This window comes from Megalobrama amblycephala, linkage group LG7, assembly GCF_018812025.1.
Source record: "Megalobrama amblycephala isolate DHTTF-2021 linkage group LG7, ASM1881202v1, whole genome shotgun sequence".
NCBI classification, from domain to species: domain Eukaryota; kingdom Metazoa; phylum Chordata; class Actinopteri; order Cypriniformes; family Xenocyprididae; genus Megalobrama; species Megalobrama amblycephala.
The window spans coordinates 23,392,196-23,419,855 of record NC_063050.1 but is presented as its reverse complement, the minus strand read 5'-3'; the positions used below and the strand labels follow the sequence as shown (position 1 = coordinate 23,419,855).

Genomic DNA, 27,660 nt, shown 5'->3' with positions numbered 1-27,660 from the left:
TAAATACAAAGTATATTTGTGTATTTTAATATAGTTAATTATTACAGGTTTGCATACAATTCTGAGATTGCATTTCACTGTTTTTATTAATTTTGAGGAATACTGAATGTTTTCGTGCAAGTAAGATGAGTAAATGCATGTTCACATTTAGTCTAGAATTACAATAACCATCGTGTTTACACAGCGCACACAACGCCTCTGCACTTTATTTCTCTCAACATGAGGACAGGAGAGCTGTCAGTCAATAACTGTGAAAAAGTAATTTGCGTTACTTATTTAAAAAAGTAACTTAGATATTTTGTTGTAAATTGAAAAAGTAATCTGTTACTTTACTAGTTACTTGAAAAAAGTAATCTGATTGCATAACTCAAGTTACTTGTAATGCGTTACCCCCAACACTGTTCGCTGAAATAACCAAACCTGTTAATTATACTTGGTGTAAACATAGTTATGACCAAGGCAGTGCATCTCTGCATGCAAGTTGCTGTCTCCTGCATTAGTCAGCGCTCCGAAACAAGAACGCGTAATTGAAGATACAGAATGGTTTCGGATGAGCGCAGAGAGCTGCTACCATTAATGTTAGGATCAATAGTGCTGTCCCAACTGGCTGCTGATGTTTCGGGCCTGCTTGTGCAACTTTCAGCACGTCCCCTTTTTCTCTCAGACCAGATTGAAATTCCCCTCGCAGGTCTGGCCATCAAAGAGGTCTTTCACTAAGGCACAATGGGGACAGAGGTGACCGCTCCAGGCTAACGGCGCAGACAGGCTCCCTCATACCCAAGGCTCCGAGTCTGTGGACAATAGCTTCTTTCATTTGTGAGGTCACATGCTAACGATTAAAAGGCAAAGGCCACCGAAACAGCAGTGCGGACTAGTTCGCTAAGCAAGTTGAAAGATCTGCAATGTGAGTTATGATCGTTTGACGACGAGCAGTCTGCGAACTCGATCAACGTTAGTTTCAGAAGCGGTTCATGCGGACGAGATGTTTCATAAGCATGGGCCGGCACCTGTTAGTGAGAATTGTGGTAATGAGAGTTGCTGGGCTGAAGAGATGCAAGCACTGTACATACTCACACACTTACATCATACACACCACAATAGAAACAAACCTCAGGGCTCACCTTTACGGTCAGGTTTGAGGTTGCGATCTACAGGCGGCGGTTGGCATTCGGTTATGTGCATTGCTCTGCGTGGCGGGGTCTTGGGGCTGGAGCGGAAGCCCATGTGGGCCGGAGGGGGCACCTGTTTTCCGAGGGAGGAAAACTCCACTGTACCCGGTGTCATGGGCACGTAGTTAGGCTCCTGAATGGGTTCAGATAGGCTGCTGGAGCGGTGATGTGATGAAGAATGAACACTCATGGGCACATAGTTCTCATCCATCTCCTCAGTGGAAACACCTCCTACTGGCACCATGCCTTTATTCTTCTGCATGCGTCCAAGAACAGTGAGAAAAAAGTTAGGGATACTTGAGACTCTTGAAAGATAGGACATAGCATAGCATAGAATAGAAAAAAAGATAAAGTTTATTATTAAGAAAACTTACAAAATAGTTGTTGAAGCTTTCATTAAAATCAAACGAGCAACTTTTGTCTGGGGGGAAGGGACGGGGTATATCGTAGCAGTCTTGAGATCCGTAATCTGTGAAATAAAAACAAAATAACTGAATGCTGTCAAAAAAAAAAAAAAAAAAGTCTTAGACCTCTTTTATTTTCACCAAAGCTGCATTTATTGATCAAAAATATAGTAAAAATAGTATAGTAATAATGTGAATTGTTACAATTTTAAAGAACTGATTTCTATTTAATACATTCTAAAATTAAATGTATTCCTCTGATAGCAATGCTGAATTTTCAGCAGTCATTACTCCAATCTTCAGAATCACATGATCCTTCAGATTCATTTTAATATGCTGATATGATGCTCAAGAAACATTTCTTATTCTTATCAATGTTGAAACCTGCTGCTTATTTTTTGTGGAAACCCTTTTTTTTTATTATTAATAGATTGTTACAAAAAAAAAAAATATATATATATATATATATATACATTTTGAACTATGTCTTTACTGTCACTTTTGGTCAATTTAATGCATCCTTGCTGTATTAAAATCTTACTGTCCCCCAAACATACATACATAGTTTTAGTATATGGTTGTGCATTATTATGGAGGCATGTGTGAAGAAGGGAGTGTAAACAATCTCTCGCAATACCACCAAACAACACTAGAGGGCCCCGCTCTTGACTACATGACTCCATTGTTGCAGCACAAACAGCTTGATGGCCTATTAAAATATCCTGAGAGAATTATTTGCAAGACAATGAGACAATAAGACAATAATCAAGATTTAGGATCTCAAAATAAAGATAGCCACAGTACAGACGTTAACATTTTTAGCATATATATTAATCATTCTGGCAAACTGTAAGAAAAACAAATATTTTATAATATATAGAAAAATATAAGAATTTTATTTAAAAAAATCTAGGTCTAGGTAGTCTAGGTTTTGGCCCTAGGTCCTGTGTCTTGTCCAAAATCCATGTGATCCCGTCCTGTTAATTACACCACGTCTACATTAATCCTTTATCTGCTTTGTTACAGGATGCTTAACAGATTTGGTAATATCTGTCAAACAGACAAGAAGAAACTTTTGAAAACCTGTAACAATTACTACAGTGCAAAATGCCTTATAGCCCCAATTATTTATAATATAAATAATTAATATACACTGCTGTTTAGAAATTTGGGGTCGGTCTCTTAAGCTCACCATGGCTGCATTTATTTGAACTTAAATACAATAAAAACAGTAATATATTTTGAAATATTGTTACAATTTAAAATAACTGTTTTCTATTTTCTTATATTTTAAAATATAATTTATTCTTGTGATGGTAAAGCTTACTGTTCTGCAGTCATTACTCCAGTCTTCAGTGTCACATGATCCTTTAGAAATCTAATATGTTGATTTGCTGCTCAAGAAACATTTCTTATTATTTTTAAATGTTGAAAAAAGTTGTGCTGCTTAATATGTTTTGTGGAAACTGCAATATATATATATTTTTTTTATTATTATTATTTCATGAAAAAGAGAGTTCAAAAGAACAGCATTTATTTAAAACACATTTTTAATGAAATAGGTCTTTATTGTAATAAGTATTTATTTATTTTAAAAATCTGTATTTTTTACTCAACCATTATAAAGTTCTTTGTGGAGTCAATATTTAACATACTGCTGTTACATATAAGCACATTTTTTGAAGCCAAAGTGACATTCCCTGCATTCATAATTAGACTTCTTTAGATTTTGAGCTTATATTGTTACTGAACATTTGCTTTAACATTTTCATATCCTCTTACCTTTACGCAGACGTGAAGAATCCACTGTACCAATGGTGTTGCTTCTTAGTGCTTTGTTCCCTCCTGCACCAGATGGCACACAGTAATTCCCATCAGTCTCAGACACTGACCGTGGCACCACATACGTGTCCGTGGGCGACCGCTCAGGTGGGACTGATCCTGTGGTCAGTGAAGGCTTAGGAGGACGAGGGGGCGGTACCACATCTGTGGCCCCTGAAACAGCCTCCACCCCAGCTGTACGGGGAACCTGGTAGGTGCAGTTGCTTCCAGGTGTGGGTGGAATATCATAGCTGACTGACAAGTTCCGAAACTGGGCCTCTAAGGAGGGTTTACGACCAGGTGTGTTAAAGACGTAGAGTTCACCAGGCTCGCTGTCAGGAGCGGGAGGGGAGGACGCCGACTTCGGCAGCAGCACAGTGTCCTGAGAGTAACTTCGGGGAAGATGGTACAGGCCCTGCGAGTCGGCCGACAATGACTGCCCGCGCGAAGGAGGAGAATCATAGAGCCCTGCGGGATGCTGGGTAGGAAAGAAACCATTGACCGAGGCGTGCTTGGAAGAGGAGGAGGTGGGCGTGTAGTGGGAAGGGAGGTTGTCATTACAGTCGGGTTCGGAGGAGGTAGACTTAGAGCAGTCGCCATGAGCCCTGCAAAGAAGCCCATGCATGAGATACCGACTGTCAGTTAAATAACACTAACTGAATATATTACAACAAACTTGCTGTTCATCAAGATGAAAACACCTCCTCAAACACATACCATATTCATGTCATCATGCTTCCAGAAAATAAATTTCTTTGTTATGAAATTTGCAATACACATTAGACTTGAATATACTACAATATACAAATCTCAGTTTTGATTAATTGGCATACAAAATGTATAATGTACAGTCAGCTGGTCATTACTTAAAGGTGCTAAAGAGGATGTTTTGTTTTATACATTTTTGCAATATTACTTGAAACTGTCTTTACTAACTGATAAAAGACTATTTATTAGGTGCACTGAAAGTAATAATATTAATATACATCATCTGTGCACGAGGTAGGGCCTTAAAAACATCAGCCAATCGTTTACGCGATCATCGCGTAAACTCACTAACAGTGAGTTAGTGAGTTTACACAAACTCACTAACAGTCTTTGGATTCTCAGTCGACGAAAAAATCCTCTGTATCACCTTTAAACAATTATTTCACTTTAAAATGAAACTTAGCCCAACCTTTACTCACCCTCAAGCCATCCTAGGTGTATGAGACTTTCTTCTTTCTGATGAACACAATCAGAGTTATATTAATAAATATCCTGATGCGTCCAAGCTTTATAATGGCAGTGAATGGGGGCTATGAGTTTGAAGCTCAATAAAGTGTGATTTGTTTGTGTAAGAAAAATATCCATATTTAACACATTATAAAGTAAAATAACTAGCTTCTGCCAGACCACCTTCCGCCTCTTGCAGTTCAAAATGCTTACGCTACGTCCTATGCCTTCTGTATTAAACTTACGAAAAAAGCTTAACTGACACGACGTCAGTTATGCTTTTTCTGTAAGTTGAATACGGAAGGTGGTCATTTATGTGTTAAATATGGATATTTTTCTTACAAAAACGAATCACTTCACTTCAGAAGCCCTTTATTAGCCCACCGGAGCCGTGTGGAGTACATTTATAATGGATGTATGCACTTTCTTGAGCTTCAAACTTGTAGCCCCCGTTCACTGCCATTATAAAGCTTTGACATGTCAGGATATTTATTAATATAACTCTGATTGTGTTCATCAGAAAGAATAAAGTCATATACACCTAGGATGGCTTGAGGGCGAGTAAAGCTTGGGGTAATTTTCATTTTAAAGTGAATAAATAACTGAATCCTAAAGTGGTTTTATTCTGAAATAATGACAAGCTGACTATAGCTGCGTTGCATTTCGAAGGCTGCATCCTCCAGAGGTCGCATTTGAAGGCTGCATACGTCATCGAGTCTCATTTAAGAAAAGTAACTGTTAGATTTCAAAGAAAGAAATTACAGTATTTTACACCTCACAAGGAATAACAGTCGGTTAATTTTCTTAAAAAAAGACATCCTTGATGACGTATACAGCCTTCAAATGCGACCTCCGGAGGACGCAGCCTACGAAATAAGACGCAGCTTATATTATCCAAATTATTACACAGCAACTTGGCAATTAAAAGGTGCATTCAATAGTTTGGTGCTAATTTAAAAAAAGTTTTACAAATAAATAAATAGTGTTTTTGTCAATTGGTGTACATTCAAATGAGATAAATGTCATCTATAAAAACTTTATATAATTGTATATAAACTGTACAAATTGTATATAACTATAATTGTATATGGTGCAGGTCACTCCTTTCAATGTATTGCAGTGATGAAATGGTACAGTCTGCTCACTAAACGTCAAAGAGAATCCGCACGCTCATCAGATGCTGCCTCTGTAGATACGCTAGTAGCGTAGTGTAGTTTGGTAAATTAAATAGTGAAAATTAGATAATGGAACAGTTATATAGACTAAAAATAAGCATAAACATTGGTATAGCATACACAAAGTGGAAAGATTTTATGATGGAGAAAATCTTGAGTAGTGATGTCCAAGTTGATTATTTTTTGTTGGACAGATAAAGGGAATTAATTATGGTGTAGAACGCTCTCTAAAACTCACCGCTACATAAAACTCTGAACAACTGCGATAGATGGCAAGGCAGCTTCTAACACCACGGTGGCATCGGTACTTACAGTGCACGAAGAACAGCAATACGAACACAAGCTAAACAACTACTGAATGCACCTTTACCAAAAAAAACAAAAACAAAAAAACAAAAACAAAAAAAAAAAACACACCTAAAAAATTGATTTGAGTTAATAGAAGAATTATGACAGTATAGACAACAGTGCCACAGAAGACAAAAAACTAGTAGAGTGCCGCAGACTGGTTGCCAAGGACAACGGTCAAATATCCAGTTTAACGATCATTACACAATATTTGACCACAGAAGGCAATGTTTAAACAATCATTATCAAGTATTTCAAGGAGCATGTAATAAGCTTCTAGATATACAGCTAGAACTGGCAAGGTTAGTGCCAAACACAACCATGCACATCACATTTCACACAAGTCCCAGTTAAAACTATGTATACAAACACACTTATAAGCACTGATGGCAAAATATCAACCCATTTCGCTCATTAAAATATTGTTTTAGTAAGTTATTGTAATAAGTGTGCAGATTTTCAGGTAAAAATAATAGTATTTGGCTGTTGGCCAAATGTTTGTGTTGTTTAGTACTGTATTCTTCACACGGATGCTCTTCACTCACTGACTGTCAGGAGCAGCGCTCCGGCTCTCACACTCCTCCAAAAGCAGGTATTCCTGCTCCTCCTCCCCTAGAGAAAGAGGAGCGACTGGACTACACCACACACAAATACACACAATGAGCCCCTTATATCCAGATCTTCACCCAGAGCATTTACTGAGGTACCTCTTAGTATAGGTGGGCGGCATTCACTTTATATAACACTTGATTTAAAACAACAACAACAACAACAACAACAACAACAACCTCAAAAGAGTAACAGACCTACTTTACAAATTATAGGATGAGCCATGTTCTAAAATAGCCAATACACATCTGTGATGCAGTGGGATGTGTTTCAAGTCTTACCTGTTAGGCTCAGGTTTCTTGCTCTCACAGTTGAGCAGCCAAAGGTAGTCTTGAGGCTCATCCAGACTGGAGGAGGACCCCAGGGGTCTAATGCTGACGGGCTGGTAGGGAGGAGGCAGGTTGGCCAGTGCAGAAGCCCCTAAGGCTCCTCCTGGCCCTCCACTAGGGGCCATATCCACCACCAGACCCCCTGGCACATTTACTTGGTGAGAGACCTTTGCAGAGTCTTTAGAAAGAACAGAGAGGAGAGATTAACATTAGGCTTCACACTTTAGGAGATCACAAGCTTTGAGATATATTATAAAGATTAGATCAAACTCAGGGTAGCACTGCTTTAATCAAAAGCTTTTACTGAAAACATCTCTGTACCAAAAAACAATTAGTATTGTGAAAGAGTCTCCACAGGCTGACTAAGTGCACTGGGGGAAAAAAGAAGAAGTGTCAACTGATGAAAATTAAACTGAGATGTGTGGTTATGAGGTATATTAGTACAAAAAAATAGCATTCATTCATTCACTCATAATTTATTTATTTTTTGCTCAATGAATGGTTTTGTTTTCTGGAATATTTATTGAATATTTTTATATTTATAAATGCAACTGGAAAATATGCAGAGATGCATCTCATGATAATCATTTGTTAAGTTTTATATGCCAGTAATTGATAGTTCGGTCTTAGTTCTATGACCCTGCTTGATTTAAAGATTTGTCTTATCGCAGTGATTTCACAGACATTTTCCAAATGCACTTCCAATGTAAGTACATTATTGCAAACACATTTTTCCTTTTTTTTAAAAACTAAACTACATACTGTACGAAACCAAAAAGTACCCAATGACACTGCCTTACGAATGCAGTTTTACTTCCTGTGTTAATATTGAAACACAAAAGTTAATGTGTGATGGACATGACGGATTTACCATAATTACAAAATTACGACTTCCTTATAGAATGCGTTCCTTGTAGAATTCCTTTTAGAATTATAACTTGTAAACTCTTTTCTGAGAGTGTTCTCATGGGTTGTCATCTTGCAATTATGATAATCACAACATGGTGTGAATTCAGCAATATTGAAGGGAGAAGGAAAATTTGGAAATGGTTTGTGAACATCTTTGGTTCAATTTTTCCAAAAGAAAAAATTAAAAATGCGTACTCAATCTACTCAAGGTTAATGTTACCATTTTTTTTTTTTTTTGGAGTACACTAGCATTAACATTAGCTTAAAGGCCCACGAAAGTGCCTTGGAACGCACATTGACATAATTTCAACTGAAACAAGAAGACAGGGCAGGACATATCGAGCAGCTCGTCCCCTTTTTTAAAATAGCCAATAGCGTTTTGTTTATATCAAAGCTCGGCCAGAGCCATTGAGCTCGGTAAACCTCAGTTTCCTTCTAATCTCTAACCGTTTCTCCTCCTAATCTCATCCATATCGCTTTAAAATATAGCATTCTTTGCAGAATTCAAAGGGGTCTGATACATTTTTTGTGATTTGTGCCGACTCAAGCATATGATCCGCTCTGTGCTATTGTGTCTCTGGACCGGAGCGCTGCGGTTCGCGTGACACTAACGTGAAACCAGACTTCAATCGCCTCAATGGAAAGCATACATGCACTGTCTTAATCGTTCTCTCTCCCCTATATAGTGCACTATGTGCCATTCACAATGTAGAAAATAGTAAATGTGCAAACAAGTGACCGATTTCAGCCGTCTATTTATAATGTAGGAGGCGGGGCACTTTAGATTCTAGAGAGCATTTGATTGGACAGAAGATTTGATAAGAAGCTGAAGTCCGCTGTGATGTCATGAAAATCCGTGATCCATTTTAGCAGAAGTGAGAAACTTAAGTTTTGAATGCTTATATTTCCTATATGCGAATTTTTGTCATTGTTTTGAAACACACCAGCTTATTCATAACCATAACATATTCATACAAACTTACAATTTGATTTCAGGGGGACTTTAAAGGGATAGTTCACCCAAACATGAAAATTTGATGTTTATCTGCTTACCACCAGGGCATCCGGTTAGTAAGGTCAGATGACGCTTTGCTTCAATGAGTGCGAGACATCACTTCCGTTGTCAAAGTGCGATCAGACCTCACTAACAGGATGCGCAGGGCAGTCGGACATAGTGGTGTTTTAGAGGTAAAAAATTATATAAATACTGTTCGGTCTCTCACACAAACCGATCGTTTCGTGTCTCAGGACATCAATGTGTCATCACGAGCCGCAGGGTTTAATTTGGATTTGTCTGTACGTTTTTTTTACTCTTATAGACGGAATTCCCATTGACTTGCATTATACCACTGACAGACGGCAACGGTTGAAGTTAAAAATCATCAATTGTGTTCTACTGAAGAAACAAAGTCACCTACATCTTGGATGCCCTGGGGGTAAGCAGATAAACATCAAATTTTCATTTGTGGGTGAACTATCCCTTTAAAAGCTAATAGATATGGACTAAACACCACATAACATCTGAACATCAAACACCTCATCTGATTTCATGGTGCCTTTGGATTTTTGGATTGTATGAACAAATTACGGCCAAATATTTAGATATGTTGAAGATGAGATTAAAATCGAGAGCAGAGAAGACCATGTTACTTTGAGGGAGACTTAAATACTTGTTTAAAGTATTTAAAGCTGGCATCCTACACAGGCCATGAGAACGTGCAAAACCGCGTAGAGAGAAACCCTGAATATAAGACGCTAATCAGAAAGCGCCACTAATCCATGATGAAGTCTCAGTTGCACCATCTAGGATAACTTGTAAAGCTTTTTGTCTATGTTCTTTTAAAAGAGCTATTCTTTATCTCTGACTTTTTATTTTTATTTCCATCTCTCTTTGAACAGCCTACTCTCAAGGTCAGTGAAGTGCAGCTGACGGGGTGGCTGTGCATGTTTTTGTACAAGTCTCTCTTCAAACTCTGCTTTCAGTTATTCAGTAAAACGCACACAAACACACCACTTGTGCGCACACACATTGACACCCACACACGCCCACTCACTCACTGGGTTGCGTTTGACTCTCTCTAAGTGCAGGCAGCTCAAGGCTGTCAGGGCCACTTTGTCTCTTTCTGTCTCTTCACTTTTTTCCCATTTTCCTCCTTCCCTCATTCTTCTCCCCCTCCCGCTCTTGTTTGTCAGGCTTGCTGCTGAATCATCCAAGCCCTGGAAAACCCCCCTACATATTTGCATTCTCAGTACCCTGTTTAGTGTTGGTGGCTAATAATGGCAAACCCCTGTGTTTCAATATATACAAAATTAAATGTCTGAAACTTTGGTCCTTTCTTGATATAATATATTATCAATATTGCAAAAAAAAAAAGAGCATGAGAATGTGACCCACATTTTCAACATTATTAAAGTAATACGGTAATTGTTAATCTTGCCAGACTTAATTCTCAAAACCTTTTTTTTTAACCACAGTAAAAATGAACATGCCAATGAATATGCCTTACTGAATAAGCAGAACAAAGTTGAAGTTTAAAAATTTTAAATTTAAATGATATAAAACATATACTGATTTGCTGATAAGCTTCAAGGTTTTTTAAACATCAAACCTAAGAAACAAAAGAGTGATTTAAATATTCTAGTTTGATTCACATTAGAAATTATTCATATTGAGATAATACTAATAAAAATGACTACAGTACTTGCCAATGTTCCTTAATAACTACACAAATTGTAAAGTATTATTCATAATAGAATTGTTTTTGTATAATCGCAACTAAGTACAGATGAGCGTAAATGTTTAATGTCGCTTAACTTCAAGTATTGTTGGGATCTCAAACCTTTGGGCAATTACTGCAGAGGCTTTGATCATGAATATTAATTATGTTATGTGATGTTTTTCCAGAATGCTTAACTTATTGAATAGTCAGCTGTCAAATTATTCGCAGCTCATGAATATTCAGTTACTCGACTGGACACTCACAGAAGGTTACCAAGCAACACATGCATGCACCAATTTAATATTTACACACTATGCCTTAATTTAACCGTAGTAGCAAACATATATTTTGTTGACTTGCATGGAAAGGAATGAAAAGCAGGCCAACAAGCTCTGCAACAAAACTAGATCTTTCAAAAATCAACAAGGCTGTCTCGACAACAATCACAACACAAGATTTTATCCTAATACTGTTAAAGAGTTCATGTCAAGAGTCATGTACACTGTATAGCCGTAACATGTGTCTTATGGTTGTACTCTTATCTAAAAATCATATTTCCATTTTGCATAAACGCTTATTCTGACAAAAAGCTTTAAAGGTGCCCTAGATTCAAAATTTGAATTTACCTCGGCATAGTTGAATAACAAGAGTTCAGTACATGGAAAAGACATACATTGAGTTTCAAACTCCATTGCTTTCTCTTTCTTATGTAAATCTCATTTGTTTAAAAGACTTCCGGAAAACACGCGGATCTCAACATAACACCGACTGTTACGTAACAGTCCGGGTGAACGCCCCAATATTTGCATATGCCAGCCCATGTTCCCAACATTATAAAAGGCATTAGACAAGGGCAGCCAGTAACGTCTGGATCTGCACAGGTGAATCAACAGACTAGGTAAGCAAGAACAACAGCGAAAATGGCAGATGGAGCAATAATAACTGACATGATCCATGATAGCATGATATTTTTAGTGATATTTGTAAATTGTCTTTCTAAATGTTTTGTTAGCATGTTGGTAATGTACTGTTAAATGAGGTTAAAGTTACCATCGTTTCTTACTGAATTCACAGAGACAAGAGCCGTCGCTATTTTCATTATTAAACGCTTGCAGTCTGTATAATTCATAAACACAACTTCATTCTTTATAAATCTCTCCAACAGTGTAGCATTAGCCGTTAGCCACGGAGCACAGCCTCAAACTCATAGATAATCAAATATAAACATTAAAATAAATACTTTACTCACATAATTCGAAGTATGCATACAGCATGCATGACGAACATCTTGTAAAGATACATTTGAGGGTGATATTAGCTGTGTGAACTTTGTAAATGTGCTGTAATATAATCGAGAGCTCGTGTGGCAGGGAGCACGCGAATTAAAGGGGTGGTGCGCTGAAAAAAATCAGTGCATAGTTAATGATGCCCCAAAATAGGCAGTTAAAAAAAAAAATTAAAAAAAAAAATCTGTGGGGTATTTTGAGCTGAAACTTCACAGACACATTCAGGGGACACCTTAGACTTATATTACATCTTGTGAAAAAGCATTCTTGGGCAACTTTAAAACTTCAGACTTCAATGAAGAAGCACCGGTTCTAACATTCTCATCATACAGACAATGGGTAATAGAATGGGAGGGCAATAATTCTATTGTAAAATAAGCAATTTTATTTTTCGATTTTTCCCCCACTGTACCGAAAACATACCAAACCATGACTTTAAAACCAAGATACATATCAGACTCCTTTTAAAAACCTATCTTCTCTCTGTATCTATTCTTTAAAGTAGCAGAAGTTGGTGCACAAAATGGTGAAGGCCAGATGTACAACCACAAATGTCTTCTGAAGCAGTAGCAAATATAAACACTTCCTCACTCCTAGAAACCAACATGAACATCATTTACCACAACAGTTTTCACAAACTTCAGGACTTCATAGGGAGCTGACAGCATCTGAGATCAATACAGCTGAGCTAAAGGAGACCAGAGTCAATTTTAGGGGGACACTTTAGGCTTTGGCATTTCGGTCTTTTATCTGCATTACAGTGAATGACCATTATGCCTGCTGGGCCTAGGAGTGTATGAACACTTTTATCAAACAAGGATACATTACATTGATCAAAAGTGACAGTAAAGACTTTTATATTGTTCCAAAACAATTCTATTTCAAACAAATGCTGTTCTTTTGAGACCTCTATGTAAAAAAATATATCATGACTTCCACAAAAATCTTAAGCAGCACAACTGTTTTCAAAAGTGATATAAAGAAATATTTCTTGAGCACCAAATGAACAGATTACAATGATTTCTGAAGGATGTTGTGACACTGAAGACTGGAGTAATGGCTGCTGAAAATTCATCCATCACAGGACTAAATAAAACTTTTAAAAGTTGTTTTAATAAAATTGTAATAATATTTCACATTTTCTGTTTTTTTTTTTTTTCTCCTTTTTTTCCTGTATTTTTACTAAAACTTCTTGTAAAAATATTTTTAAAAATGTTAATAACCCCAAACTTACATGTTGAACTAGAAACATCTGATTTCTAGAAGGCCAGGAAACGTGAATCAGTCAAACTCTTATGTGTGTGTGTGTGTGTGTGTGTGTGTGTGGTTTTTTTTGTGAATTAAAAATATAGTGCACCCAGTGTAGTCCGATTCCTAAACGAATGACTCTTATAAGACATTTTTTATGTTTCACTTCATGCTCATAGGATGTAACTATAGTAACTGACTGGTAGTTAATATGACAATAGGCAGAAAAGACACACATTATGAGTTTTGCCACAAGTATTTTATAAAAATTTAAGGCAATTTTTACCACATGTGTGCTTGTTTAGTATTTTTATTTAATATTTAGTTACGGGCAATATTTGGAATGTATGGCATAGTATGATTTTAAATGTTGTAGAAGATTGCAAACTTTTTATTTTTTTTTAAATACTAAAAAAAAAAAACTGTTTTAGATGTATGTAATATCTCAGCATTTGGAGATGGAATTTAATTTCTCCCCTCACTCTCCACCCTAAGGCTCAATCCCAGTTCTATTTTATACCACTTCGCCTACCCCTTCACCCTTCCCCTTGCCCCTTGAAACAGAGTGGCAAGGTGTAGGGGTAAAAATATTCCCCTAAGAAAGGGGACACCACCACTACACCATTACACACGTCATCATACCTAGTTTCTTTTATTAGTGTCCTGTAACATTTAACCAGTATGCAGCAACCAGTAAACAGCAATGAAATGCAGATTACTCACTCCCTACATTGTTTTGCGCTGTATTTTGGACTTAAGAAAACAGCGTTCGATTTCAGTTTGAAAACATGAGCTATCGTCCCAAGACGATACAGAATGATACAGAACATACAAGACAGGTAGAGCCACTTTTCCATCGGGCCAAGCCGTTTGTTTAAATTTTCCATTCCGTGCCGAGCAGAATGTTTTCTACTGTGGTGCTGCAATAATGGAGCTCTTTGCAATGTAATACAAACAAGTCAGTTGTTGCCTTGGTAACGCAAGAGTTTACAGACGATACGAGATGTAAATAGCGACTGCGCTATGAAGGATGACCAGATATTTCTTTTAACTGTATTATTCATTTGTGTTCACATCATTCAAATAGCGCGTTTAGCAAGCTACGGAGAAACTGGCAGCCAGGTAACAAAAGTGATCGATCCCAAGTGGAAATATCACAACTATGATCACTACACACATTTTAGCAGCACAGTAGTCGGTGTATGCAGGGAAATTTCTCATACCCCTTCGTTCGAAGTGTGGTCCCAAAAAATATTAATTTGAAGGGCTATCTGGCCCTTCCCCTTACCCCTACCACTCCAGCCAAAAGAGAATCGAGACACCCCTAGCCCTTCACGTGAACGTGCAAAACGATGGGGTAGGGGAAAGGGACGGGGTAAGGGGTAGAAATGGGATTGGGCCTAAATATCTTCCCCAAAAGTCCTAAAGACTTGTTAACTGAAACCATAATAATTAAATTCCTTACCATTCTCATCCCTATATATCTTTAGTATGCGTTTGCATGTGGAATGATTTACCTTCCGTATCGGTGGGGTTGAAGCCACAGATATCACAGATGCAGCGCACCCACTTGTTCATCTCCTCTTCAGTGTCTGCCACCAGGTAAAAGATCCGGTCGATAGTCTTGATGTCAAAGATGAAGCTGTGCTCCAGGTCCTTCTTGTTGAAGGTGAGACCGGCGTCCACCTGCTCGCACAGGTTCAGATCGATCACGCGGATGGGCTTCTTGGCATGGTCATTCTTGTAATACTCCAGCACGTCTGGGTCTCCTGTCAGCCTCCCACTGCGCAGAACAAACCATCGCTTCTTCCATGCCTGAAAGGAGAGAGGAGAACCATTACAATTACGCTGCATGTACATGACTGGATGGAGGAGAAGCCATTGAATGATTCTCCTGACCAATTTCAATAATATGTACCATTGAGGCAAGTCAGTTAAATCGACAGCCATCTTGGAAAAGTTTTGGATAAGAGTGTCTGATAAATGCATAACTGTAAAACAAAAAGGCTATTTTAACTATTTTAAGTCAAAACATTTACAGCGGCCTCAAGGAAGAGAGTGCTGTTCAGTCACTCCCCCACCTACATTTTCCTGTCGGTATTGATAATCAAACAAGCAACCTTCGGGTTACAGGTCTGACTCTCTAACTTTTAGGCCACAACTGCCCAACATAACTGCGCTAACCTACCCACAGTCTACAAACAGTTTTTCAGACTGGTCTCTCTGGAATAAGCATGCTGTTATGCAAATATATTACATGAGAACTGTACCAAAGGAACACCAACTAACTGCAGAAAAAGCACTGTGATATGTTTCAGTCCTAGAAAAGTCTTTACTGGTCTTTTTGTGACACCTGATCCTGTTGATCCAGCCGCATGCAGTGGAGACCGTGGGATCTGACAGACTCAGTCTGGCAAGAATCCACTCAAAACTCTGCCCGGAGATACTGGCTAAACTCTGTACAGACAGACTTTAATATAACACCACCCAAAAGCCTGCAAAGCACTTACTCTAAAAGAGGAAACTGACAATTACAGCTTAAATATGCATTTTTTTCACATTTTAAATGGAGGGAAAATGCAAATGCATGTTTTGCATAAAAAACAGAGTTTAAATGTCACGGATTGTAAAAAAAGTGATGGGGTCTTTGAAAACTAGCCTACATGAAGGCATCTATCAAATGGGTGGATGTAAAACAGGGTGGAAACAAAATAAAAGAGGGACATGTTATATAAAAGTGAAAAGAATCACAAGAATGAAAGGTTAAATTCATGAGTTGGAGGGAAAAATGGAAGGAAGTGTGAAAAGACATCCATTCACATAAAGATGGATTGGATTGTATAAAAATCATGCTGTATGGTAATGATCAGCCTGGAGAAAAAGTGATTGATGAAGTTATTAATAAAACAATACTCTTGAATTAAGCTTTTTGAGTGATTTCAGTCAAGTCCTTCCAGTCGAATAAATGAGTATAATCAATTGCTCAAATTAAAATATGTTACAAATAATGTTTTTTTTTAATTATCAGATATGAATCAAGTTTCAACAGATAAGCTCACGTAAGCTAAAAGTACATTTAATTATTACCAATGAGAGGCAAAGGAGCAAAAAATTATCAGTTTGCAAGATTTGAATAGTGTTGCAACTAGTTAATCAATTAGTTGGAAGAAAAAGTACTTTATTAGTTAATTACTCTTGCACAGCCCTGATAGGTATACAAGAAAAAGCTTGATATGCTCTTCAACTTCAACAGACCACTCTGTCTTAAACAAGATTAGGAAATTAACCCTGAGGAAAAGATCACAGGCTTCTGTCATTAAACCGCCAGACTGCCAGGAATGCTCAATCTGTGTTGTTGTTTATTTTTTACCATCAGGTTTGGAGGGGATTAACAATGCTGTACTTTACCCCCTCTCTCACCCCCTCTCAGCTGTTTTTCAATCCACAGGGTTCTCTTTGTTAGAGAGCCAAGCTCTGGCCCTCTGGATATCACCCCACTGCACGGCAACAGCCCCGCCACGCCAAACCAAACACACACACAACATGACACTCAACAACTGATCAGCATGATAGACCTAATTGTGTGACGTGACCTAAATTTCCCAGTGAAGTATCATCCGAGCATCATGTCACCCATTTTAAGTTTGGAAAGCTCAATAGTGTCAGGCTGAGACCGTTTCACTCTGCTGAACATTTTGATTGCAATATAGACTCGGGATTAAACAATAAAAGGTAAAAACGTATCAGAGGGAGTGTGACAGAACAAGTCATACAATTAACTGCTTTAGTTTTGTTCCTCTACTACAAACCAACACAGAGGCCCCTTAGATTCTACACACCGCTTCAAAACAAAGCACTCGCAGCTCAAGTTACACAGATAGTGTGTGCATGTGTATGTTTACTGGCAGAAGAGAGCCCCGGCTAACCTGTCACACGGATCATCTTACGTGGGTACAGCGACACAGATGGAACACAAGATCTTCCAGAGAACTGTGTCAGTGAACCGTGAACATTCAGGAGATCTCTAATCAAATAAGAAGAATGCTGATAAGTTAAAAACCAACAAAATGGGATTGTAAAATGTAATAAACTAATAAAATACTATTTAAGGGTCAGTTACATTATTATTTTGGGCCAAAATCATTCATTAAAAAAATTCTACATTGAACATTATTAAAAACATTATAAATGCAGTTCATCAATGCAATGGTTTGAATACAACTTTTATGATGATTTTTTGTTTGTTTGTTTTAAGTTAAATTCATTTGGATATTTCTTTGTGGCATAAAGTAAGTGGTGTCAAGAACTTTATCATAACTCTGAATGAAATTCTTGAAAAGAAAATCTTGTTTTGTTTGGCATAATCTTAATATTATTTAATAGAAAAACAACAAGCAGTGAAACAATTATGTTTATTATAAATACTATAAACATTTGAAAAACCTTTGTCCTCCAAATCAAATTGATATGGTGCAACCAACAAAGTCATGTGGTGCAACCAATGTACCGAAACATGCAGGAAAGGAAAAAAAACAGGAAATGACATCATAGAGAGGACCCCTACAGAGCGTCAAGGTCAATAAGTGTCTTAAAATAACTGAAAATTCAACCTTCTTATGATGACATGGCAAGCATAGTTCATGTCAAGTGGTACAATCCTCTAAAAAAATTAATTCATTTATAATTCTTACACTGGAAAGTTTATTTTGTATGTAATTAAGGTGTAGGAGAAATGTTATTAATTTTCCCTTACAGTTATAGCACATGACATTTATCGAGCCAAATACTCAAATATTTAATTGAAAATGGAATAAACGTTTCGACCATATGGTAAAACCATAATGAATACAAGGATTACATTTCTTAGATTTGGCACATGCATTTTAAACCATATTTTTATATTATTATCATTAACGTTTAATCTTGGACACTTATTTGTCACTAACCCCTAAAAAAAGTAAACTTTACTCTGTCCAGGCTACAGTAAAATGTTTAAAAAATAAATAAATAAAAGTACAAGAATAGATTTGAACAGTTTCAGGCTTCTGCAGAGAAATCTAAAGGGGTTAGAAATGTTAGACTTGTATCATTTTGGTGAAGAAATGTCTTCATTTTGGAGGAAAGTGGCCAAGTTGAGTGACCACTCTCCCATTTGTGCACTGGTATCTAGCAGACATGCTCGCCTTTGTCAGTAAAGCAAGATGTCCTCATTTTAGACAATAACACTCCCACATGACACCAATCCAGCCATAATACACTGGGTTTGTAATACGTCAATCCTACCTTGAGTCCCAGCTCCTGAATGCAGCACAGGCACAGAGAGCGTAGTGTTTAGCCACCTGTTGTGAGTGTCTGTTCCATTTTGTTTAATGTCAGAAAGCCAGTAGAAGCACATAAAGCCAAAGACTCAGATGAAGACTGATCTGAGGAGGAGCGCATGTGAGATGCTCCGTTTCCCAAAGAACAACGGGGTGGCCACAGCTGGTCACCTTTAAATCCTGAAGACATCCAAATGGATCCTTTTGCAAAATTCCCTTCCACTTCTACTGAGTTTCAAGAGCGGGCCATTTAGTCTTCTTCTTGAAAGTCCTTTAGCTCCAAGAGAAGTACGAAAAATGAATGTGTTTGTGTATAAGGAGGGAGAGGGAGTGAGTACAGGGTGGGACGAAATTGAAGAGGCCCCTCCAAGTGTGGCAGCAGCTGTCTGCCTCACACGCACACACACACACACACACACACACACACACACACACACACACACAAACAAGTGTGATGCATACAGAGGCATAGGGCCACAGTGTCACTGTCTTGACTTAACAGAGATGCCATTGAGGGCCAAACTATAGGGGAATGCCATCCGAACTGAATCACTGACTGGTCAGTCTCTCTGCGGATAATTGACGTAATCAGGCGCAGCAACCGCACCGAGATAGAAAGAAATAATGTTTCGAAGAAATGCCAAGCAATGCGAGACCACAAGCTTCTGCTGTCGTAGCAAAACGGCACGATCGCATAGAGCGCCAATGCATCAGCATTCATTTCTCACATGCCTGAAATACCAAGTGCATTACCCTGCACTGTATTTTAGATGAGGTGTACAATCAGATTAGGCTTTCTAAAGCACGTAGACATGCAAAGTGTTTGTGCTTCTCCACTCCACAACATTCTCTTCTACCGTTCTCATAATTGGGATTGAAAATTATTACATGTCTCTCTGGAATACATGGTTTTGAGTGGTCAAAAATGTTTGCAGAATAGATCTAATGTGTCTTTGACTGTAGATCATTAATTCAAGAATATGAAAACATCACTCAGAAACAAAAAAAACTGGTAAGAGAGACAAAGACCTGGAAGTGAGAGACCTTTAAACAGAGGAAGACATGTTACACTGCAGATAAATACTATGTTAACTGACTAATCCATAAAACAAGTAACTTGGACTGCAGATTAATAAAGATATATAATTGAATCACAACCCAGGTTTCATTGGAAATACGTTTTCTAGATACATTTCTGCAAAACTATATTGCTTCTTGCACATTTTGTGACACTTTAAAACCAAAATGCCCAGTGAGTGGGTTAAAAACATGTTCAGGGGCATATTCTTCGTACGTCGCTAACTCACTTAGCTGGATTTGACTGATGGCGATTTGGCATGATCTTGGATTGTTCGGTTCTTCGACGCTCATCCTGGACTTGCTGTCATAGCAACAGATCCGTAAGCTCAAACCTGCTCGGGAGCAGGCTTATTTCATGTAAACACTTAGATTGCATCTTTTTAAGCGGAGGTGATGCTTAAAGTCTGTCCCAGCCTCTGCTACTTTCCCACAAGAGTACCCTAATGTAAACCAGGGACAATAATAATGATTTAAAAATAAATTTGCAAATAATATTATGATGCCGTGTAGTGTCATAATATAGACACCGACAGTTTTACTCTTTGAGAGATTCATTCGTGAGGGAATAATTACGTAATAATTTTAATTGGAGTCTTACACACATGATGTACGGATGTCTATGCTGTACTTGCATTTGTGCATTTTAACCGCGACAGCTATTATGAGAGTGGCTTGATGAAGCGCAGGAGATGCAGATAACTTGATCTTGACCCTTAAGAAACTTTAATTAATGCTGTCAAATACGCTTCAAAGGTAAATTAGTTGCTAATTACAACATTGACATAAAAAAATGTCTGTACAAATACTAGAAATTGTGAATATAGCCTAAATAATTGGGTAATCATGTAAAAAAAAGAAATAGTGCACATTTCATTTATCTATTATAACATTTATGTCGTTCTTGTTCATTTATTTGCTTGGCTGTTTCCTTATAAATGTCTAGAAATTCGTCAAGTTTTTCGTCAGGTGTCTTTTCTCATTCTATGATGTCGTTACGTTGCCGTCTTGACTCCAGCCAATCGCTGCATTGCTGATCGTGGTTTCGTGTATCGATACATCTGCCCTTTTCATGGAACACGAGAACACTCAGTAATCTTAGACAACTTAATCCAGATATTTTAATCCAATCAGCAAATTCGTTTGAAGAACCAAATTAGCCAAAGTTCAGTTATCATGATAAGAAAGTCTGGCATCTGTCAAACCATCTCAGATGTATTAAGCGAGGTACGAAGAATATGCCCCAGTTTTATAAAAAAATAAAAACAAAACAAAACAAAAAAAACAGATGAATGTGAATCTGGCAACATTTCATTATGTTGGCTGTTGTACGTATCGTGGTAGATCGTAAATTAAATGTCTTGTGGGTAGCACTAAAAAGTTAATGCTCTTTTGCGTTTGAAGAGAAGGAAAAAAAAAAAAAACGTACCAACTACACTAAACCTAACCAACAGTGTTACCAAAAGCAAATGTGAGAAAAAAAGCATTTGCTGAAGTGACCATGCTATTTTTGCTTACTACACGTCTTTGAGATCTTTTATCATGTTTTGTTTCATGAGACTCATGTACCCAAGTGCTCCATGTCGCAAATACAATGCTTTTCCAGGTGATCTAGCAAGCAAGTTTAGCAAATCAGAAAAGCCCTGGATTGACGAATGTATTCGTTTACAAATCATGCGCAATGGTAAAATAATGTGCAATGACCTTACGTGTTTTGAGGACATAAATTATTGTGCAAAGAACCAAGCAAAAATAAAACTAGTAGTTATAATTTGTGTGGAAAGTAGTGTTGTCAAAAGTACCGACTTCGGTACTTTTGCCAACACTAGTGGAAAGTAATAAAAGCTGTTGTTGCGTTACTGCTTCTAGTGTTTGTTTCAGATGGAAACTGCAGTCAACTGTAAAAGTACGTTTTGCAAAAATATTTCTATTGAGCATAATTCAGAATGTAATAAATCAACTCAATTTGAGATATTACTCTTGGTTTGAATACTGAGAAAATTCCATAACTAAAAACAACAAATTATAAAATTCAGTCCCATTTTATATTAAGTGGCCTTAACTACTATGTACTTACATCAAAAAATAAGTACAATGTACTTATTGGGTTCATATTGAATTGCAAAACACTTTTTGCTGCTATTGAGGTGGGGTACGGGTAAGGTTAGAGACAGGTTTTGTGATGTGGGTAGGTTTAAGGGTAGGGGTAAGGTGTAAGGGATGGGTCAACAGTGTAATTATAAATGTAATTACAGAAATTAATTACAGATGCAATTACATGCAAGTGTTTTTAAAATATAAGTACAATGTATGTACACAATAAGTGCATTGTATCAAAGATTAATTTAAATGTAAGTACATGGTAGTTAAGACCACTTAATATACAGTGAGACCTAAAATTCTATATTGTTCCCACATTGTTTTATGTTGTTAGAAACTTTACCATCTCCAAAATCTTATGACAATACTGTGGTCTAATATTCAGAAAACTCAAACCAGTACGTTGAGATGGTTCAGTATTCTAACGAACACTGGAAGAGAGCACAAATTATATCAGTGGTCTCTAAGGAGACCAGAGCTGGAGAGTGTGTGAGAACTGACAGTTGGATCATTTGTAAGTGTGAGATCGTTCCGAGACGGAATAACCGTGACATGCTCGCATCTGCCTGCCAAAGCCACTCCATCCTGACTGTACAGTGAAGAGCGACGCACGTCGAGTGTGTGCTCAAAACACTCATAGACCCATAGTGTGCACTTCACAGGGGAGCTATGTGAAATGTGAAAGTTACATGCTGAGAAATATAAATTCTGCTAAAGCAGACTTCAATTAATCTTTGCCTGCATGTCACACTATACTAGCAAAAACAGAAACCGCTCAGAAGAGAAAAATACAGAAAAAAAATGTTTTCTGAGAAAGTGCATGTATAATAATTTTTATGTATATCAATAAATATTAATATTTTAATAATATATATATATATATATATATATATATATATATATATATATATATATATATATATATATATATATATATATATATATATATATATATATATATATATATATATATATTTTTTAAATGCTAATATAATCATAAATATTATTTGATTTGTGGAAAAATTTTAATAGGTTAAAACAACGATTGAAACACGATACTTTTTTTTTTTTTTTTTTTTTTTTTTTTTTTTTACCTTTATTTATATAGCACTTTTTACAATGCAGATTGTATCAAATCAGCTTTACATTGATAACTGGTACATAATTTTTGCTGCACAGCAGCTCTTCAAGAATAGTGTCAATGCAGGGAGATTAAAGCACTGTTGAATAAATGTCAAGAATACTGTTGAATATCAAATGTCAAGTCAAATGTCATACTTATGCACCTACTATTAAGCAACTTAAACAGAATACCTCAGGGATGATGTGTTTTTGTAGACCAACCCGAAAGGAAGCGGCGCACGGGTTCCCTCGATCGAAAGCCTATGCATTTTTCCCATAGATGCAAAAAAATAAGCTCTGTGTTTATCAAAGGACTATGACACTTACACGTTTTGTCTATCAAAATAATCTTTACAAGTTAACACAACATTTATACATTCTGAAGCCTAAATAAAGTTGTCAGATATAAAAAGCTAACAACAGGCTATAAACGGACTACAGCACACCATGGTCGCGGATCAACGTCACCACCACCAAGCTTCCTCAAACTTTATTTAAAAAATAACTTTATTTAAAAACATGCTCGCTGATTATGATATGCGCTGTGTATGAATACTTATCCACTTTTTCATGAGAAATGCTGTCCAAATGTCCTCTTTATCATGATTACGTCTAAAGTCCCCGCTAAAGGAAGTAGTCCCTTTTAGCAACTTGTTAGCATCCGCCGTTTTTAAGACACAATAAAGGTTTAAAAAAATAAAAAAATAAATCACAAGCGGGTTATAACTGTTGTGTTTTATGTCATAGATCAAAACGTGAAAATATTTAGAGGCTTTGTTAACCACAGATCTTATTTCAGGCGATTTAGCAAAAACCCATTCAAAAAAACCCATAGGCTTAATGGCGATGGAACCGGAAGTCCTAAAATACTAACTCGCTTCAAGGTTTTGCCTACAAAAACACGTCATCAATGATAATGCAATGATAAAAAGCAATGAAAATCACCCTAGAGTAGGGCTGCACAATTAACCCAATAAATGAGGTCAAAACTATAAATATATATATATTTTGGTAACTCTCTATTTGGGTGTCTTATTATTGTCAGTTTCTTTGAGTGCATTTCAATCTGCCAATGTTGTTGAGACAGTTTAAGATGTGGTAAAATAAAGGAGAGACCTGCCTTTTGTTAAACAATTTTTGTCTGTTTTTGTAGATAAGGAAATGTGACTTTTTTTTTAATTATAGGTTAGTTATATTGTCTTACTTTCTAGATAAATTTGTTTGTTATTTTGGGCCATGGGACAATTTGACGCTCAATACCACTTTGTGGTTGTTTTGATTTTTCTTCATTTTCTCAAATGAAATCTTTAAATGTGAAAACTACCTTATGTGCAGTGCAACAGAGTTATATATAAAAAAAAATTAAGTTTATTTTTTGTGTAAATATGTTATCTGAAAATAAATAGCCATTGAATATAATAGTTTGGGCTCTGGTCTTAACTTTAACCTCTAATATTATCATAGCAATTTACCAAATGAGAGGGATCCCCATTTAGTTTACAGCATTAGATTTTTTTCCCCTTAAAGGGGTCATGAATTGGGAAATCAACTTTTCCTTGAGCTTTTGATATATGAGGTCATCGTTCTCTAAGAATATCCTGTAATTTTCAGAACTGAAAACTTCCTTGTTAGTCAAATAAAAGCTTTTATTGACACCATGCACATTGAACGACTGATCCTGGAATGTGCCTATCAATGTCATAAATAGGTGAAACTCGGCATCCGCAGAAGAAGTCAACGCCTACTTCATCATTGCAACATTAACCCCGCCCACTGGCATGTTAGTGAGATGAGGAGAGAAGAGCAATACAACAGAACAAAAATAACATTCTCTTTCAAAGGATCCTTTTGCTAGGAATATAGTAATTATTTTTCAACAATGTGAATGTCTCAGTTGGTACATTTCCTGTGGATTCTTTGGTATATCAGTCACATTTCGGCGCAGGCTTTGAAAACAGAATTTTACGATAAGGATTCGACGGTAATGCAACACCATGTAAGTAACTAAGTTAATTCTAATGCCTGATCTGATATGTAATGATTCATGTACAGCCAGATGTTCTTTGTCTATGTGTCAGTAAATCAAACCAGTGACTACGGTCAACTTCAAGTTGTTTCTCTGAGTAGGATGGAAATAATCTGTTATTTAAACGGTGATTAAATTATATAAAGAAAGCGATCAAAGAAAGCTCCCTTTGCAAATCGTTGGAGCTGTCAATCAAACAGCGTGAGTTTATCAGTGACTGAGTTCTGGACACGCCCCAAAACTCCCGTTTTATTCAACAAATCTCTCAGTTATATCAACTTTGCACTGTTAGTGACGATGAAAGCATTTGGTAGTGTATAGAAATTGAGTTGCAGTGATGAGATCACTGCTTTCATGCGCTCAACAACAAGTCTGTGATCAGCTACAATGTTCATCTCTGCAACCTTTCATGCCACGATCTAATTATAATGCCATAGATCTAAATGTAATGCAGCACTTTGCACGATTAGTTAACCTCGAAAGCTGTAATAGTAAAAACACACTAAAAGAGAGAGCAATACTTGGCTATTTCATATGCAAAGATGTTAGCCAATCACAGCAGTGGGCATTTACACTGAAGTCTCACAGCAGACACGCCCCTTCAAACAGAGCGTTCAAATAAGAGGGCCAAAATCAGGGTAGGAAAAATGCCTTTTATTTCTAAATTATGACCATTTTGGATGTAAAAAGTATACTAACATTATAAGTACACCCTAGGAAACATTATAAAACAATGAAGTTAATGACCCCTTTAAAGTCAAACTATCGATATCAGCAGATATCATTCTAAATAATTGGCTATGGGTATCTGAGAAATTTAGTATCGGTGCATCGCTAATCAATATTTAACCTTTTCATTTGGTCACACTTTCATAAAACTGAATCTAACCAGACCAGCTCTTTTCTACCAGCACCCTACAAGACATGAGGAAACAGCCCTGTGTGTTTGAGTTGAAAGGCTAGTAACCGACAGGATGGCGGCTCAGTGCATAATAATAGAACTGGCCTGTCCAGACCTGAACACATGAAGACACACATGTGGGCACCTCCCCCTCATCATCTACTAGCTCTTTACATGACATCATCCTCTCACGTCTCATTCCCATCCATCTCCTCATGCCACAGTCCTGTCTTTAGGTCATTCTGAGAGAAGTAACCAGGATTGTCAGTGCTAACCAAGCCACATGCAATGCAGATTCATTTATTGGATTTTGATTGGCAGAACAAAGTTGATTTTGCACACATTAAACACCAATGTGATCTAACAGGACAACATCACATGAGTGACCTCCAGCAGATACAATGACGGATAATGTGCGGTTAATGGTGGCAGTGGCATGCGGTCAGTGTGTCGGCTTGTGCGTGTTTGTTAACATTATGGTTACGATCTATACTCAAACCCAGCCCTTTTTACAGACCGATGCGGGAGATAAGAGGAAGTGTAGGGTATCAGGTTGGTCACAAAAATAACATAAGGTATGAGAGCATGTGCAAGTATGCATATGTCGCAGTTGAAATGCTCCAGCGTAAAGAGGGGTGTGTCGGGATGCCTTTCTGCCGAGAACACGCTGTCAGCTACATGTCAGGGCAAAGCCCAGGTTGGGTCACACCTGCCACTTGTTTGTTCACCATCCAACTCAATCCCTCTCTCACTTTCTTTTTTCTAGTGACAGTATGAAACTACAAAACAGCCTGGATTCCTAACTCTATAATGATGCTGTATATTCTCATTCTATATTGGCGCTGCTTCAGATGTGTATTAGAAAGGAACCTTCACAGTTAGTGTTCTTATCCTATTTCCCCATTTGTAAAAATAACAACCTGACAAGCTTTACTAATACTAGTACTCAGCTCTCACGAGGTCTGCAATATTTGATACACTTTTTTAAATAAAAAACAATGAAGTTATTTTATGCTGACATCGTTTGGGCCAGGAATTCAGATTTGTACATGACATAAAAATGTTTTTATTACATAATAACTTGTAGAGGGACCAGTGAAAATATTGGCAGGGGAATATTTTCACAAAACAACCAAAAGACAAGATATATTTTGTTCCATCTTTAATGGGTCTAAATAATACATGTATAATTTTTTACTGAATACAAACAAACATAATAAGACAACTGCATTTTTATTAAATATATTGAACATAAAATGTTACATTTTCTACACAGAAAAAAGTTACAATTAATGTTTAGGTTTTATTAGCCATTAAGCTGTAATTCAAAAGTTTTTAAAAGAAAATCAATACTTTTATTGAAAGAGGATGTATTAAATTAATCAAAAGTAGCAATAAAGACTTGTACACTTACATAGACTTGTTTTTAATGTTGAGAGGTATGTTACCCATTTGACTTTTAAACATTTACTTAGGGACGTTCAATCGAGTAAGTGTCAAATTTGCTTTGACTGCAATGTTGTGATATAAAACATCCATGCTGTTAGAAACTGTGAAAACAACATGAGGAAAAAATCATTAACACCACGGGCTGAAACTAAACTGGTTTTCACAGAAACATGTATATGACTGTAACATTTGCCTTCCAGAACGAGTCTTTCTTGCTCTGTGATCTCAGATGCATCGCATTGGAATAAGAACAGTGCAAACAAACTTTGTGCTTGAAAGCCCTTTGCTGGCCTCAGCATTAATGGTTTTCCTAATGTCTTTCTAAAACTAACCACATGACTCCAACTGCTAGCACTTAAAAGCATGACAGGAAAAAAACGAACAAACAAACCAAAAAAAAAAACACTTGAAAAGCAAAGTTTGTCAAGACAAAC

General features: G+C 36.9%; 1 protein-coding gene across 8 annotated transcripts in view; it reads right to left on the bottom strand.

The window, feature by feature from the left end:
* The window catches only part of gab1 (GRB2-associated binding protein 1), an 88,033-nt gene that overhangs the window by 17,575 nt on the left and 42,798 nt on the right, over positions 1–27,660 (bottom strand). For 5 of the 8 annotated variants that reach the window (XM_048196638.1, XM_048196637.1, XM_048196640.1 and 2 more), the window contains 6 exons: positions 14,751–15,048; positions 7,023–7,248; positions 6,678–6,767; positions 3,356–3,999; positions 1,544–1,638; positions 1,122–1,425 (listed from right to left, as the gene is read on the bottom strand). In XM_048196638.1, the coding sequence (XP_048052595.1) occupies positions 1,122–1,425; positions 1,544–1,638; positions 3,356–3,999; positions 6,678–6,767; positions 7,023–7,248; positions 14,751–15,048 (1,657 nt within the window). Of the gene's footprint in view, positions 1–1,121; positions 1,426–1,543; positions 1,639–3,355; positions 4,000–6,677; positions 6,768–7,022; positions 7,249–14,750; positions 15,049–18,516; positions 18,894–27,660 lie in introns of those variants that run through there. The other 3 variants (XM_048196641.1, XM_048196642.1, XM_048196643.1) reach the window with 2 other exon arrangements.